Source organism: Protopterus annectens, chromosome 17.part0 (assembly GCF_019279795.1).
Source record: "Protopterus annectens isolate FY-2018-M chromosome 17.part0, PAN1.0, whole genome shotgun sequence".
In the NCBI taxonomy this organism is placed as follows: Eukaryota; Metazoa; Chordata; order Ceratodontiformes; family Protopteridae; genus Protopterus; species Protopterus annectens.
This window is the reverse complement of record NC_056751.1, coordinates 814,976,954-814,995,837: the sequence shown is the minus strand read 5'-3', so window position 1 is coordinate 814,995,837 and position 18,884 is coordinate 814,976,954. Positions and strand designations below refer to the sequence as shown.

The window sequence follows — 18,884 nt, the reverse complement described above, 5'->3', positions numbered from 1 at the left end:
ACAGATCTGCCGTTAATTTGTTTTGGTCTGGCTAGTAATGGTCTGGGCATCCTTTCAGTTCTGCCAGACTTTTCAAAATCAGAGCCAAAAGTTAATTTAAAACAGCTGATAAGAAATTTTGTAGCATTTCCCTGGTCTTTCTTCTGGTAAGCTGGAAATAGTCAATTTATTTTGTCTGGCTCTGTTCTCTGTATCACCTAATTTCTCCCTGAGAAGCCTGTTCTCATTTTTAGTAGTGTTTTACTGTGTTTCAAGAAGAGAAAATACGCTGTCATTAGTGTTTCCTACATTATCTAAACCTTGCTCTTTATTAACTGCACCAGCTGAGGTTGGTTGTATGTCTAAGCATTGATACCCTGATGTGTTTTGAAAGTTTATTACAATATAATGATTTTTTTAATTGTGGCAGCAGTTTATGATAGATTTTAGTTTGTTACATCACAGTGATACTCATGGATGTATTTACTTTGGTGATGATGCTGTGTGTTGCTTCCGCAGTAGTTTCAGACTACCAAGCCTAGTGTTTCAGTTGCAGGGAGATTCATAAAGGCTTTCACTTTGTCAGCAGAGTTTTTTTTAATGAGCATTGTTTCATTATTGTTATCTTTTAATGAGCATTGTTTTATTATTGTTATCTTTTAATGAGCATTGTTTCATTATTGTTATCTTTTAATGAGCATTGTTTCATTATTGTTATCTTTTAATGAGCATTGTTTCATTATTGTTATCTTTTAATGAGCATTGTTTCATTATTGTTATCTTGGTTGATATTGCTGCTGGTGTTAAAGTGAGAAGCTGCAGTAGGGAATTTAAAAATAAAATTAAAATAATCGAAAGTAGGAGCCAACAAGAAAACTGTCAGCTAGCGTGAAACTGCATCTCTGGCGTTCTCCTGTGATTTATACCTAATACCTTGTTACTTTAAAAGAAACAAGTCAGGCGTGGGTTTTTTTCCATCAACTCCCATGTTTGCGTAGTCCTACGGAAGATAAAGTATACATTCAAAACCTAGAAGATCGTGATGAGGTCTCTTAGCATAACAAACTTAGTATGTATTCAAGATGTGGATGCCAAGATATTCTCTTCTCTTCGATGTTGAATTCACATAATAACAATTATGATCAGAAAGATCTGGTTATATCTTTATATTACATGGAACTTTATCTGCTTTATGTACTACAGGCCACAGGAAAAAAGTGAAGGAGCACGAATGCTTTGCAAACCATAAAACACTTGGTACTGCCACATAGACAGTGAGCAGAAAGTGTTCCTCTGAGGAACAAAACGCTTTAAAAGCTGTTAGGAACTTGGCTTTGCCTCATTTTTCTTTGCTTGACAGAGAAGTGTCTAACAGCATTTAAAGCTGTTAGTTTAATGGCTTCTGTCTATGGAGGCCAGCAAATGGCTGGTGTTAAGCTCTGACATGAAAGGTGCTTAATAAGCCTGTTTTTCCAGAATTTGGAATGTAATTATGTTACTCCATGAACCACAAAAATGATTTTATCTTATTTCCTTCTTCCTGTCCTCTCATACACAAAGTATATTTGATGTGCTGTTCCTACAGTCATGTACACCTGTGTATCACAAAACAACTGCTTATGCCAAGTGTCTTCATGCCTGGGGCCCTTGTCTGAGGGGGTAAGTCAAACAGGTGTTGTGGAAGATTGCCAAATTTGTCCAGCATTCTTTGTTGTGTGGATGCGAGGGCTCTACAGGGTCATCCTTATTTAAAGGACGGACATTTAGCTGCATCTATAGTTAAGGATCGCATTAAGACCTGAAACATGACAGCATATCATTTATAGATCAGATGTTTAAATTTGTGTGTTAACTGATGAAGGAATCTAAGCAAAAATATCTGTATGAATAACCTGCACTTACAAATGGAGCGACTACTTCTGTGTGACATTATTTGAGAGTGGTGATTTGAGAGATTAGTCAACACTACATGATAAAGTTGTAATCAAGTTAATGCCATAACCCTCTCCACTAAATTGCCAGCATAAAATTTTGCAGAATCTCAGTTTTTTTTTCATTATACCCTTGGCCCTGATGGACTAAAATGAATGTTGTCTGCACAGTAGAATTCTCAGCTAAACCAATGATTTAAAATGGACAAAAAATGGCCATGTATCAGCATACTACAGCCTTATTTTTTTTTTACATCTCCTTTTATTTGTAGCAGCAAACGTTCCACTGCTTCAGGATTTGGGAATAACTATCCACATTCTGTTGTGAGCATTAAGAATCTAATGGAATCACATAGGATAATGGGATTGTATTTTTTTCTGTAAGCTTTTTCTCCCTCTGTTATTATTATTTATTTATTTGTATGTATTTGTTTACTGGGTTAGTGCACTGATTTCATTATTTGGCAGGACATCCTATGTGAATGGGATCACGTGAAATGAACAAAACATATTTACTGATACAAGAATTTGCTAAAAACATATAAAAATATGTATATATATTATCTATATACGCACACACACATTTACAGATACAATAATATGCTACAACATTTAGTTCAAGAAGCAGTTTATAATGTTGACCATAAAATGTCATGTAGATACCACATAGCTGGACTTCTGATCCTTTTGTTCCCTAGCAGTGAGGACTTCTGTTCTTCTCTTCTAGTAAGGCAAGAGCCATCCTTGCAGATATAAGCTAGCAGAGAGCTTTTTTTAGAACTGAGTAACAACATTTGGGCAGTATGATATTATTCTGCCCTTTTATCACACGTTTTGCTTTGTGACGTTAAAGATTTTGATAATGGAGTAAGCAGATGTACTGTTTTCATCATTCCCGTTTTTAGGAGTGTGAAAACCTGTATATCGTTTTTACCATCTGTAGAGCTGTTACAGTACTATACCCTGGGTTGCTGTATTAGAGATAATAAAATTACTGTGTGCGTCATCATGTACTGCTTCCTAACATAGCTAGACATGATAATCGTAGGTAACGCTGTTGTTCAGTGTACTTTTGAATACTACAGACTCCTGAGCTTTCACTTTGGACATTTTCCCACCAACTCCTGTAAATGCCATCAGTTACTATGACAACATTTACAGTATTTACCTTCACATTAGTTTTATATATAAAGCCTCATTTGTTTCTACATTTCCGTTATCTGCAGGAATTACCTTCTTCTGAACTCGTGAATCTGATATATAGTTCTAGAAACAGCATAGTGAGAAAAGTATTCTAAATACTGCATATAAATAAGCTATGGTGTTAATGTGCCTCCAGATACAGATCACCGTAGACAAAATCCCAGCCCATATCCTAGCCAGCTCTAGGTCACTGCCCATATCCTAGCCAGCTCTAGGTCACTGCCCATATCCTAGCCAGCTCTAGGTCACTGCCCATATCCTAGCCAGCTCTAGGTCACTGCCCATATCCTAGCCAGCTCTAGGTCACTGCTCATATCCTAGCCAGCTCTAGGTCACTGCCCATATCTTAGCCAGCTCTAGGTCACTGCCCATATCCTAGCCAGCTCTAGGTCACTGCCCATATCCTAGCCAGCTCTAGGTCACTGCCCATATCCTAGCCAGCTCTAGGTCACTGCCCATATCTTAGCCAGCTCTAGGTCACTGCTCATATCCTAGCCAGCTATAGGTCACTGCCCATATCCCAAGAAGCTCACAATGCATACTTGGACCTACTGTGGAGACGCTTGCCATCCAACCTAAAATACATGCAGGTGACACATTTATTACCCCTGTATAGGTTGGAAATCCCATACGGCATCAAATCTACAAGCACAGATATTCCTGAACTTTGTAAATAGAGACACCCATGACCAAATAGTGAATATGCCCTGTAGATGCTCCAACTTGTTGGATGTCATACTCACAAATATGTGAGAACTCTGCAACACCCCCCCCCCCCGTGTCTCATCTTCCCTGGTAAGGTCTGACCTTAAAGCTGTCTCCTAGGAAATCCATATCAACTACATAAAACCAGTAATAGTTAGGAACTACTCAAAGGGAAATGACCTTTTAGTAAGTGATGGTTTGTCAAACTTCACTGCCATGCCAAGCCCCAAGAGCACAGCAGCCTATGGTGAGTTGCTGTCAGAAATTCTGTATAGCTAGCTATATCAATGCCTGCATAGAGGCTGCTGCACTTACCAGAAGTAAGTGTAGGTCTAATCCCAGAAACAAACTGCTGTGATGGCATCTGAAGTTAAACAAAATAAACAACAAAACAGAAAAATAATAGCAAAAATCAGGAAGGGTAATTCCCATAAAGATAAAAACTCTGTTATTAAACTAAATAGGCAACTAAGAGAGCTAATTAGGTCAAGCAAAACCCACTTTGAGTTTAACGTAGCCTCCCAAGTGAAGATTGCTATAAGGCTTTTTTCAGCTATGTCAGAAACCTCAAGAGCAGCACACAGCAATGTGATGAACTAATATTTAAATGGTACCACATTCACTGAGCCCAGCTATATATAGCAAACCTGTTAGGGGCAAATTCATTTCCATCAATAAACCCCTATCACCCCCAATCATCCCCCAAAAAATACCCTCAAATATAAACTGTCCAACTATAACCTGGGAGCATTTACTGGCTACGCCAGCTAAAGTCATGAGCACAACCTCAGTGGGCCCCCATAACATTCTAAGATGCATCCTGAATAGTCTAAAGTATGACTTATCAGGACTCTTGGGGTCATTATTTAAGCATAGTTGTAAAACAGACTTTTTGTCATGTGAATGAAGGACTGTGACAGTCCTTTCATAAGGGAGGACCTTTAACAGATCTTTGAAACTGCAACTCCATTAGTCTGATTAGTTTTGTTTGCTAAGCCATGGAAATAATTATCATGTAAATTACCAGCAAGGACATAGGAGACATCTAAAAACTGAATCCTTTGTCAAAGGAAGGCCATGCTTACTGAATCTGATATAATTCGTTCAAAAAGTCACTAAGGCAATAGACGAGGGGAAAATGGTACATACTACCTACCTAAATCTGGCTAAAGTATTTGATATAGTACCTCATATGGGCATTGTCAACAAACTTATGGAACTAGGTGTAAACCCCTTTATAACATGCTGAATAGCTAGCTGCATCACTGTTCGGGCCCAGGAGGTTAGAATCCGTGAGGCAACCTCCACATAAAAGCCTGTCACCAGTGGAGTCCCCCAGGGCTCTGTTCTCGGCCCACTCCTCTTTGGCATCTACTACTTAGATGTCAATGCCAATGAGAAAGGCCTCTGGCTAACCAAGTTTGCAGATTATTGTAAAATGAAAGAAGTCAGTGAATTCCCCCCACGATAAGAACACTCTTCAAGAATGTCTAATCCAAGCAACCTCTTGGTGCCGTAGCTATGGCTTAAAACTCAAAACTAAGTTAAATATAATCATCATATTTTGGTAGCATGGCAAAGACTTATAAGGGTCCTAGTGGTCCGTTAACCAAGTATACATCTATGAACCTATGTTAAATGAGGACACCTTGGCTGATAAAAGTAGCTGAGAAGCATAATGTAGCATTTTTCTATGTATGATGTATTGCAAAATACCATTTCTTACAAATTTAAAGTGATAGTCTATTTCAGTAATATCTGTTACTTCTTCCTTTATTTAGCTTAGGGATCTCTTGACACATTTCACATTTTTCATACATTTCTTTACTGTAAATATTTTTAATTTATAAGTTGTGTGCTATGCAGGTACTGCTTGATGTTTTTCATTGCAGCAAACACATGTAGATCAGGTGTTACCTAGTGTTGCTCTTTTTTTTTTCTTACTAAGTCAAGGCATAGTTTATTTCAGATGTTTTCTGCTCAGTGCATTAACTTGACAGTTTCATGGAATGAAAAGCCAGTTGACTGTAGCAGTTTTTTTCTTTCGTCTGCAATTGCTAACAATCAATGCAGTAATTTAGGAACTGTCTCATTGCTGTTAAATGTTGCATTTTCAGTAAATACGAACTGTAAACAAACTTGAGATTCTTTCTGTGAATAAGCAAAGGGCAGGGATTTGGAATATTTATTCACTGCTACTTCTGGGAAGTGGTATATTGAATGCATAAACATTCACTGGCATCATTTCTACATGTTTCTACATAGATTGAAATAGTTAAGAATATTGTGTAGGTTGTGTTAACTTCATCTGACAGCTACAGGGGAAACAACTGAACAGTTAAATGAGCTAGTAAATGTATTCATATAAATCACACTGGTGAGCTACTTAACTGCTTAAGTTGGTCTACCTTCCTTGAGAGTGAAACTTCTATTTGAATTATTTTGTTGACTTTGGGTTTGGTCTTGTAGTTGTGTGTTCCAGTTATGAAGTTGCTGTTGCAAGTTAATCAAAATTATTTTCATGTATGATGATGTAACATGCATTGCATTTGGCTGTCTGTGAAGTTTAAATGACAGTGAACATATATGTAAGTCATTGTTGCCTACTTGTTGGACATATGCACGCAGAAGTACAAGTTTCTTTTTTCTTTAAATACTTTACAGTTCTAGTTGTTACCTCCAAAATGTCATTCGCTGGAAGAGACTGAGGCAAAAGGAGTGAAAGTGAATTAAGTCATGGTCACGACTATTAGTCTGTCTCTGCAATCATCTGCAAGTTGTGCCACACACATTTTTACATATATTACCCAGGCACCACATATTCTCGTGTATTTTATTTATTTTTTATTTGATTTGGTATTTGTTTACTAGGAATGACCGACTGGGCCAAAAAGTGAGCCCTTTCAATAGAGTCCCATGGAAAAAACTCCACATCGTACAGTGATCACAACCCAATAGTAATAAAGATTACATATTTATTATACAAACTAAGCAATTTTAAAAATTGCACACACAAAACAGAACAAAATCATAAGCTTTGAAATATCAGATGTGTTGAACAACTGGTCATCATCGCGGCTGTGATAAAAATGAGGCCATCACTTTATAGACAGGATTCTGCAATATATGTTGTAGATCTATAAAGTACTTTACATTATGTGCATGCAAGTTTGAAAAATACAGTCATGAGAAATGTAGTACTGCACATATGAGTCCAACAAATTAAGTAGAAAAAGGAGATTATGAGGTGTAGTCAGAGCAGGGATGGGAGAGAAAGTGAGAAAAGGGGGGAGGAGGGATGTAAATGAAATTAGAGAGGAAAAAAGTAGAAAGATAGGCTAGGGGATGGATAGATAGGAAAGGTGATGGAGAGGTAGAGTATATGTTAAGCCAGGGTGCTTCCTGTGTATCTTTTCTTTTATCCTCCTTCTCAGAAGTCATATACAAGAAAATTTACATCCTGCTTGTCATTAAGTTCTCAAAGTACCGTCATCATAATGAGTGATGTATACTGTGCTCCAGTCTGTCGTCTTCAGAATCACTCTAAGGTTGTGATATGTACCTTATTGCTGTCTGCTGTTCATCTCCCGCTATTCATCTAAATAAATTTCAAATTGTGGTTCCATATAAATATTCCATGAAAAAATGCTTCTTGTTGTCTTCTTAATGATGGAAGTTAAATTTAAGGATTAATGCTGTCCCACACTGTTATGTATGTAATTGGCTTCTTCTGACCACGTTCATGTGCTTTTTCAGTTCTTTATGCTTGTTACTCTCTCAGTACTCTACGTGTTCTTCATCCCCCCTTTTTATTTGGTCCCCTTCATTCTCATTTGTACTGGGTCTAGTGCCCCACTTCCACATCGAGCCTGCCCTCTATTCTCCTAAACCCCTCAACTTACTCCAGTATTGCAAGGGCTGGCTGTGGATTCTAAGGGCATTGTGAGGGCTCAAGTCATCTGTGTGTGTGTGTGTCTGTGTCTGTGTCTGTGTCTGTGTCTGTGTCTGTGTCTTTGTCTGTGTCTGTGCCTGTGTCTGTGTGTGTCTATGTCTGTGCCCCACTCACTTCCCTTTCCCTGCTTCACCCACGCAATTGCATCCAAAGACAATTCCCCTCATGGGCCCATATATTCCATTAGGGAATATATCAGCGAGTGCCTTTCTACCTATGACAGATATGCTCACCCCTTCTCTGCTGCTCTGTCATTCTTCCATTTTGTATGTACTGGTCAGCTCCAGCTTGAAAAGATGACTAGTTATTCTGCAATGGATGCATAGTATTTATAAGAAATCTTGTATGTAATGGACCAACGCATTACCGTGTAAATGTAAGTGCCTCATTCATGCACACCATTCACTTATTTATATGTAGCCCATCCCCCACATTATGCATTAGGGTCAGAGGTGGCTGGAGCCCTTACTGATGAGTGATGGATATGAGGCAGGAGCTAACCCTGGAAAATCCATCCCCCACATTATTCATCAGGGTCAGAGGTGGCTGGAGCCCCTACTGATGAATGATGGATATGAGGCAGGAGCAAACCCTCGAAATGATCTGAGAGAACTTACACAGGCACAACAGTAACATGTACATTTGGGGAAGGTTGGAGCATCATAAGTCCACCTGCCATTGTGTCCTTGGGACACTGGAGAAGATGGAGAAATCCCAGTGAACATAGGGAAAACAAGTTCCACATAGAATGTTATCCGAAGCAAAAGTCAAACTGTGTGAGGTTTCAGTGTAATATGTACCTTTAAATCAGTTCAGCCTAGAAACACTGCAAGACCTATCTATGGCTTAGTGGTAAATTGCTCTGGCTATGGTATACAGGGTCCTGGCTTCAAAACTTACAAGGGCTGATTATTTGCGGTTTGGGAGGGTGGCCTAATGGTCAAGATGTTTGCCTTATAAACACAACATACAGGGTTTGAGTCTCACAAGGGATAACTGACTAGGCTTAAAATGGCTCACAAGGGCACTTAGCTTAGTACTAATCTATGAACCTATAATAGGCAGAAACTGGCGCACAGTCTGCTGCCTTTTGTGGCAGATAGCCATCTATCCCACACATGTGTGTATATAAAAGATCACTGCCAGAATAAACTTTTAATAATTGCATCCTCTTAAATTTACAAAATCTCTATTTCCATGTGGTAAGTATTCCATTAGGTTTGTACTTCTGTCTCCCATACAGTTTCTGCATAATGTTGATATCTATCCCTCTAATTCCCTGCTATCACCTGCATCCACTTTACATTAACATCTTGTTTACCCTTGATAAATTAGTCTTTTGCATTAAATGAGAGCCCTTTTCATCCATGCTGTCCAGCAAGTTCTGCAATGCAGCTTGATAGTTGCATACACCTATTTTATAAAATTTGCTGTTGGGCACTTGACGTGGCATTCTACATAACTGGCTTATAGCAAGCCTTCAAAACATAATTTAAATTAACAGCTTATAGCAAGTCTTCAAAACATCATTTAAATTAACAGCCCCCTACACCCATGGTGTTATCATTAGCAGTAAATGCATTCCATCTTTTTCTTGCTGCTGCAGTAGTAATATTTTCCCCCTACTTTTGCCAACAAATGGTGACTGGCCCTTTATTTGGGGTTAATCAGAGTCTCTTTAGTTGATGGTAGGTGTGTATCCAAGAAGACTGAATGCTGTAGTTAAATCAAAACGTGCTTCAACAAAGTGTTACTTTAAGGGCGTCCACACTTATGCAAGCAGCTTATTGTACATTTTTAATTTTTATATTTTTACTCCTAACAGATTTGTTTGTTTTTCAATTGAATTGTATAGGTTACAGGTCACATTAAAGGTGGAAAAAGTTTTGAAATTATTTATTGTAGTCTCATTTTTTTATATCACAAAAACCTGGTGTTTTAACAGGGGTGTGTAAACTTTTTATATCCACTGTATATATGAAAATTTCAAATTTTATAGATATATTAAACTGTGGAGCTCCTTTATAAAATAATAGGTCTCTTTCTACCAAATTAAGTAGAATTGATTCAATATGGATATGGGTGAACCCATACTTCTCTTCTGTTTAGAGTCTAGTTGAAGTTTAGTAGACCCCCCATATTCCAAAGGTTATACTATTCACTTCCCTACAATCCAGAACATCCAGCTCCATGGTATAGATCATCCATGCACATTTCTGAGCCACTCTACCACATTTCTGGGGTGTACTTCTGCCCTAGTATAATCCAAAAATCTATGCAGTACCGCAGCTTGTTCCTGTGTACATCTTCAACACCTACCTGAAGTAGCCTTCCCTCTACAAAATAATTTCCTAGGGGTTTGATAACAGTGGTATAAAAGTCTTAGTTGCTTACTTCACAACCTGGACCTCTTAATATCTGAATATTCCTCCTCCACATATATCTCCAATCCTGTTCAATCTTCACCTCTTCTTTAATTTCCCATCATATTTGTACTTTTCTTATTAATGCCAAAAACGTTTTGCCAAGCATCCCTATAAATAAGTCCTCTTCTACCCTTGCAAACTCCCAATCATTTTTCAGGACACAAATGCTCCCCCTTTCCTTCTTCTGGCCTCTTCTTTTTCCCATACACTTTTCAGCTGTCCTTGTATCAACTAACAACACAAAATTCTATATATAAATAGCCCCACCTTTTCATTTTTTCATTCAAGGCACCAACACTCACTTGCACCCAACATTTAAATGTTCCCATTTTTCTTTGCTTTATCTTAGAAGTAATATCCAACACATCAGAGTGCAGCCATATTTGACCTTCTGGAGCCTCTCCCTGTACCTTGCCATGTAATCTTACCACCACCCTGCTCTATAATTGCTGACACTTTTCAGGCTCCAACTAACATGTTTATCTCCTCCATGTTCTTTCTTCTTCCCTAGGCTTTTACAAAATATAGCATCAGGAATATATCACATGCCGTCACATATCTAGTAATGTCAGGGAGGCCTCAGTCCTTTGAAGTAATTGGAACGTGTCCTTTTAAATATGACAATCTCCTACCTGGGTGTCTCAACACTACTGCTTTCAATAAGGTTTGTATTACAGACATCTTTTGTCAAGTACAAAGTATTGGTAGATTCCTCAAAATATAAAGAATATGAGGCCAAGCCATTGCATTCAGTGCCTTAATCCTCCCTGTTTATAATATTCAGATACCTAATCTTCCCTATCCATTCTTCTCTCAATATCTTTTCCAAATTCCTAATATTTTTTTCTGACAAAACACTTCCCATGTCTTTCCTATCAAAACACCCAAGTGCTTCAAGTCTACCGTAACCACTAACTTTTCCACATCGTCCAAGTCTCTTCTTGGGCCTGTCCACTCTTCAATTTCTGCTCAGTAAAATATAATCCAGAGAGTGAACCAAACCATCTAAATATGCTTAATTGAATATCAGCAAATGAGAAAAAGCCCAGTCAAAATTATCAACTGTAAACCTGCTACTTAGAAATTCCCTCTCTTTGTAAGATGACTGTACCATTACAATAATGAACAACCCTAGAGATGTGGGCATCCTTGTTCGCTACCTCTTCTCATCTTTACTCTCTCCAAAAGACATTATAAGTCCAAATGAAGGATGGTCATACAACACCCTAACTCATTTCCTAAGCTGTCCTCCCAAAGCTCTTCTTTCTTTGCACTCATACACACAATACTGGATCAAATGCTTTCTTTGTATCAAATGATGTATATACTGCTTCTTGACTCCATCCTCCCTGTTTATCAATAAAAGCTGCTAACCTCCACCAGTTTTCTGAATTATATCTTCCCGATGAGATGATATTTTGACCTTCGTCTGTTATATTGGGGATTTAATCGTCTACCCAAAACATTTGCTAAAATTTTTAAATCCTTATTAATTAAAGAAAATGACCAGCCCTGATTAGCTTGCACCACATCCTTTTGAACCTTAGGGGACTACAACTATCACTGCAAGTTTAGTCTCACTTGGTAAACCTTATTTGTTTTTTTTAAGTTATTAAGCAAAAACACATGTTAGTTCTGTAATGCATCTGTTCCCCCACTTATACATTTCAGCTGAAAAACCATCAATCCCCCATTGCCTTATTTTGTTTTCACTTTTCTTAACTAGCATCCTCACCTTCTCAGGCTTTCTTTCCCTGCTGATGTGATCTTCCCATTATTCTTCAATCACCATCTTTTCATTAGTTCTAAATTTCCACTGGGTGGTAGATCTTCCTGTCTGTTTTGCATATGAGGATGAAATCCAAATGTTCCTTCCTAGTCTGACCCCAAAGTATCTTACTTAACCTTGCACTTGTAACATTTCGCACCTTTGTTTCAATATCCAAGAAATCCTTCTAGGGTCCTTTTCTTCGCTTCTACCTTTGAAGCATCTAAAAATTAATCTCAACCCACAAACTTTGAACCTTCCCTCTAGCATACCCTTATCAACTGTACCTAGAGTCACCCTCCTTTGAATTTTCATAAGCTGAATCACTTTCTCTAAAATTCAGTTAACTGTTTTGTTTGCTACAGGCTTCCTTGCTTTTCATCAAATCTCTTCTCAATGCAGTTTACAGCCCTGCCACAAAAACATTCTTAACCCTGCTCTGAATAACTTATTTCTTTCAATTTCATCCTTCAAAATGTAGCTAAATGTATCTTTTCTACCCATCAAGTTTAGTTTTATAACAGGCCCATGTCTACCTCATCTCTGTTGTCCTGACTTAAATCAATAAAGAAACCATCATGTGGTCCAACAGATTTATTTCTAATTCCTATGCTTTCAACCCACTTACTTGGAGTAAGTACTACTCCACCTCATCAAATTTCTAGAAATGGACATCACCTGCTGCTTTCCTTGAAAACATCTCCAAATGCCCACCCATTCATATTTCTCTATCCTCTACAGAATTTGTCCATTAGCCATACTATCCAAATGAGTATCTTCCTTTATGTTGCAGATTTTTGTCTACAGGATAATACATTATTGTTTTGTGCCCCTCATACAATAGCTAAGATTTGTTGTTTTCGGTGTTAGAAGTGTTCTACTGGTATTTGCCATTTCCATTCCTCTATTTGATGGTAGTGCTACTGTCATTTCATTCTTATTCAGGGAGACATATCAACCCATTCATTTCCTTAGAAAGTGAGAGTCAGGTACTAGGGAGTGAGCCAGATGTCAGTCCCATAGTGTTCCTCTCCCCTCCCAAAGATGCATCTCCCAGACACTCCAGAATGGCTGTCTGGTCAACAGGAGGAGTGCATGCTTTCATATATGCCCGTATCCCCAGCCCACTGGTACTCTCACTGCTATAATAGTGCAGTCCTGCCCAGCTTCTTCCATGAGTGGTCACTTACATACTGGTAAGTATGGTCAATGTGACATGTCAAACTGCCTCACTCTCCTATTATGGATGAGGTAGCACTGGCCACTTAAACCTATTCATCCTGCCACCAATCTACTCCATTGTCTATGCTGCTAATCAAACATCGGCCATCTGCATCACAGCCATGGCCTTATCCCTCTGTGCCATAGGACTGGGCTACTTTTGTTTAATTCTTGTGTTCCTTTTTCACCATACAGTTTTCTATAAATATATCCCAACATTCTTCACAAGCTGTCCTTTCAGCATCTACACATTGCATGGTAAACTTTGCATTTGTTAGTTTCCAGTTGGTCTTATCCTCTCCACTTCTCATGCTTTTATCCTGAAACATTTGTTTTTCCACTGACCAGATTTAAAAAAAAAAAAAAGTCTTATGCCATTATCTTTCAACTAGTTTCTGGTCTTGACTTGCCCTATCACCCTTTTTCCCCAGTCTGTCTTTTCCCGTTGGAGGTCATGGGAACTCTTCATTTTGCTTGATTCCTGTTTTGCCTGTCTGTCCGTTGTGCTGTTTCTGGCTCAAAAGATAGAATATGTCTACACCTTTATTTCTATTTCTTCACATAATCTTGGAATTTTTTTTAACTTCTGTTCAGTACTGTTCAATACCGCGATTCTTCCATTATCTCTTCTGTCACCAGCAGAGCTTCTGCATCTACAAAAGCCTAGAGTTCTGTTTCCTTGCAGTGCAGTTTTGTTATTGCACAAATAAAGCAAATACTGCAAATGCTATGATGCTGCAACCTTTCCAGTATTTCTTTAGTTGTTGTTCTTGCTTTTCAACAAGCTGCTGTCCAGCATACCTGTTTAGTTAAAAATGATCTTATTCAGAGGTTTTAAATTATCCTAAGGATTTGCAGCCTCAGATTCAGTATTAGTTTATAGAGTGTACAGGGTGTAGCATCTTTTCTCAGGAAAAGGGAGCTTGAGTCATTAAAAAAATGTTGATTAGAGAGTTCTTGATTAAATGGGCTCATCGGATTGCGGTTCACTGTAAAGTGAATCAATTTAAAATGTTGTATTCCCACAAACTTGACAAGAACAGCAAGTATATTTTTGTTCACTTTTGGTTAAATTCTTCCATAACAAAAGATAGCATCTTTGATCCCCTCTAAAAGTAGTGATAGACCCAGTTCTCCTCACCCATTTAACAAAATGCAGACAATTGAAAATATGATGGTCATCTTCTTCTGAACTGTATTTAAGGATGACACTAATGGTGTGTTGATTACTTGGTATCTGCTGTTTGCAAAAATGTTTGTCATGAAATGATCTGTACTTAAATGTACTTCTTGAAACATTAATGTCAAACATATGGCATGCTTCCCCAGAGGATATGTATATTTTCTTCACAGTTCTTGCCAGATCTAGGTGGCCACATTTGCAGTACTTAAAGAGGTAACAATTCATTAGCAGGATCATGTGTCTCAGAGTACAAAGACTGGAGTATCTGGGCACTGAGCAGCAGTTCTTTAAACAGTCCTACACTGAACTCCTTACATAATGGCAGAGTTCTCAGATGATGACACCTGGCGAGGCATACAGTAGAGCTGGAATGTCCCACTGCAGGTCTTAACATTCAAGGTTCCCAGAGCAGTGACTTTCTTCATATTGAAAATCAGGACATGCTTACTGTGGATAGATTTATAAAAGGAAACACACATGAGTAGGTGTACTAATACAGCCTTCTGAAGAACGGTTACCAAATCAAACAGAGGTCACATGAGATGGTAGGCACTTCTCGGGCAGAAATGCTATTGAAAAGCTGAACTGGAAATTCTTTTCAAGTAGAGTTGTTCTGTATAACCAAAGGTAAATGAGAAGCCAGACATCCTGTTTAATCATTTTTTTCTAGTATGTGTTCACATATTAATTTATTAATGTTTTAAAATGTTTATTGTCCACCTAACTTCATGGAAGGACAGTAGGAGCTGTGGTTTCCTCCCAGGTTACCGGGTTTGATTAGTGGCTGTGCTAATGGATGAGCCAACAAGCAAGAAAAGTGAAGTGACATGGTCTGCTTAACTATCCTGGGTGGGGGGGGAGTGGAAGGGCTTCACACACTTTGGAGCACAACAGAAAGATTTGATTTCCATGGTAGAGACTGTGGAAACCACGTCCTGTGCTTTTGGATTGGGGCAGGGCTGCATAGAGGAGAACATTCCTAGTGGGAGCTAGGGATATGTCCCTTGCGGTCAGCTCATTACAACAGCCCCTTCCTCATTCTAAACATGCTTTAATGATGGTCCATCCCAGTTGACCCCCACCTCAGTGGTGAGAAGTGAATGGGCTAATTGCCTGAGGGAGGGATGATGATCAGTATGCAATAGAGTTAGAGTATGAAAAATATATTAAAATGCTTACTCAAACATTTCATAGTTAAAAGCAATAAATAAAATATTGGAAGGTACAGTAAAATAAGCAGTGTGAACAGAATGTGAAGTATATATTTAAAAAAATATAAAAAACTTCTTGCTGCTGAGTATTTTTAAATAGAATGGTCATGGAGCAGTAAACCACTGTACACACCACCATGGCCAAAGTACTAACCAGATTTTGGAGCATTGGTAGCAGTTTGGCAAAGGAGCCTATGAAGTAGAGATGCCAAAACATGACAGACAGTGCGCTGTACATGTCTGCACTATATGTGTAGTTAAAAATATGTTACTGAGGATGGGAGGGAGGGTGTTAGTGACAATGCAGATGCTTGTGGAATTTACACACACATGCATACACACACACCTGTGTCTTAATGCTGAAATGCATAGGTCCAATCAAAGAGTTGCAATCAGCACAAACATGGCTGTATACATTTTGTTTGCTGGAATGTAATCCATGCCTTCAGTGTTACCATTATTAAACATGTTCCTGCCTCTTACCACCTCCATCGTGCCTTCCATAGGGCAGTATTCCAGCTACTGGCGCAACATTCATATTATAGGTTCAGGCAAAGACAGAGTAATTCATGTGAGAAAGTCTGTACATTTATTTCATACTGCTTTTAAGGTAAGGAAATAGACTGGCGGTTTCTGAAGTAGCAATATGTCAAAGTCACCTTTTGTAAAAATAACCACAGTCCTAGAAGATGTGTCACAAGATCCATTTTGTGTACAATGATGCATAATTTCTGGAAAACAGCAGCACTGAGAAGATTGTCACAGTTCTTGACAAAGGTCTATACAGTGCCTTATGGTCCATGGTGCACAGAGCCTCACTACTCAAGACAATTCTATATAAATTTTTCCAACGCTAAAGGCCTTTGTCAGAGTGTAGCTGTCTCGATGACCATTCCTCATATGTAAACCTAAACCTGTATTGTTTTTATTCTGTAGTAACATTGTTGTGATTTAATGTGATTTTTCCTTGTTATAATAGATGCTTCAAGCTGCACTTCGAGCTCTGAAAGGAAAGGCAGCCCGACAGTGTCTGACAGATGAGCTCAGTTTACGGGTCCAAGAAAATCGGACAATATTGGATCACCAGCAGTTTGACTACATTATAAGAATGATGAACTGTGCATTGCAGGTACCTGACACTTTTACTCATAAATTGTGAGCATTCTGTGTTCTTGGTATTGTAAACCAAGCTTATTTGGTGCTACAGTAGCACATCATGTTTTTCTGTTGATGTAGACTTAAGCATTTCTGACGACAAAGCCTTGTTACCGAAGCTTAACTGCTCCTGATATATCCACTCCCAGACCCCATACAGTATGAGATGGCATTAGTCATTCTTATTGCAACTAGAAAGTTGTTCTTTTTAACGTTGAGTAAATGTCTCAGGACATTCCTTTCCCTTCTAATTAGAAATATCCCAGAGATGATGTCATAGAGTATGTTGTATTCTTTCCAGTCCATATTTTGGATGGCACACAGCTAAGGGTATAATAAGTAGCCAAGGACAGCACATGAGGGTATGTCTGATGAACATTTTTGGGGTGTCTTTTTAGCCTATAAAATATTTTAAAAATTGAGAAGCGTTTGCTCATACATGTTAACAGTACTTTCACTGTACTAATTTTACTAAAATAATCTTGCCATCTGACTGAGAATGGCATCATAGTATAAGACAGAACTGGGGTTGGCATAATGGTCAAGGTGGTTAACGGTCAACTTGGGGGTTGGCGTAATGGTTAAGGGGTATACCTCACAGTCACATGGCACAGGAATTGAATCTCACCTGTCGTCACTTTCTGATTATTGGCTAGCATGCAAAACTCTGCAGACTGATTTGTGTAGAATTTACCTGTGAATTATAGGGAGATATGGCATAATGGTTGAGATCTTAGCTTCATCCCGATATAAGGCACAGGATTTGATTCTAACATCTGGTTATTGACTAGGTTTGTAATGGTCTGTATACTAGTATTTACATATGAACCTATATTGAAAGGGAAGTAGCATCATATACATGCATGTATTTTTTTTTTGGGGGGGGGGGGGCAGAGTTCACTTAAATTAGCCCATATAGGACCAAAATATACCTGCTTTTAAATAGTTCAGAAATGTATTCCTACTAGTTTAATTTCATAGTTTCATAGACCTATAATAAGCTAACAACCATCTGGACCTTTAGAAACCTAGCTGTGCAACCAAAGTATATCCCATGAGTTATTGTGCCTTACATGTTATTTTAAGGGGTGTATATTAGTTAAGGCAATCTGTCTATCGGAGACATAGATGTCAGACCAAGAGTGAATTTCTGATTTCCCATCCACTGGCCCAGGTTGCACTTGAATAGGGTTAGGGAGGGGCTTTATGAAAAGTCTATTCCAGAGAACTGGGATTATTTGACTTACAATATATGACTCCAATATGTCGGATTTAAGTTACAAGAGAAGTTTAAATTCTCAGATGTAGAAGCTCAGGTACTGTTAGTTTTACAGATATGCAAAAAGTCCATTAAAGCTGGATCCCTGGATGTCTTGTATGCTAGGTACAAATCACCTCAACAGTTTGTAGGAAACAGAGTATAGAGATAGGGCTTTGAGACAATAGAACATTGTGTTTACGCTATGTATCCTTTCTGTGAGGAAACTCTGTGGATGTTCCAGTTATCAAATGTGCTTGGTCAGGTACATACAGGGGGGTGTTATACTCACTGATTCGACTGATAACAGCTGAGTACAATGGCATGATGACTTCCCTGGGCCTAGATGGTGTAACCTCTTAATTTGAGTGACATAGAATGATTTTATTTAGAAATATGTTAGTAGGAAGCCAGGTTACTGTCTACACGAGTCCCCAAATCCCTGACTCATTTGTGTCAACCTTTAGTGGTGTTTTATTAAGAAGTAGTTTCCCTGGATGGTCAACTTAACAAAAGGTAGTGTTATGCATTTCTTGGAACTGAAATTTAAGCCGTGGCTTTGGCACCAGTCATTGTCTGCGTTAGACCTTCCTGTAAGATGTAAGTATTGTGGGGGGTTTCTGTGATTGCTCCTAGCTTGCAATCAACTGCTAACTTAATAAACCAGAGACCCTTGTCATTGGCCTTGACTTCCAAAAATATATACAAAAGAGGAGTGGACCCAGCACAGATCCCTGGGACACTTCACTGGTGGCTGGTGTCTTCGTGGAGGTGGTGTGTCTAATCCTAACCTCCTAGGCCCTGTCTGTGAGTTTCTTTACAATACCCAAGGGGTATTGTATCAGATGCCTTAGGTAGGTCAAGGTAAGAAGTATACACCATTTTGCCCTCA

At 38.5% G+C, this 18,884-nt stretch overlaps 1 protein-coding gene across 1 annotated transcript in view; it reads left to right on the top strand.

Moving 5' to 3' along the window:
• The window catches only part of SBF2 (SET binding factor 2), a 3,151,758-nt gene that overhangs the window by 1,930,230 nt on the left and 1,202,644 nt on the right, over positions 1–18,884 (top strand). Inside the window, exon 20 of the mRNA XM_044058929.1 lies at positions 16,559–16,708. Coding sequence (XP_043914864.1) covers positions 16,559–16,708 — 150 coding nt within the window. The remainder of the gene's footprint in view (positions 1–16,558; positions 16,709–18,884) is intronic.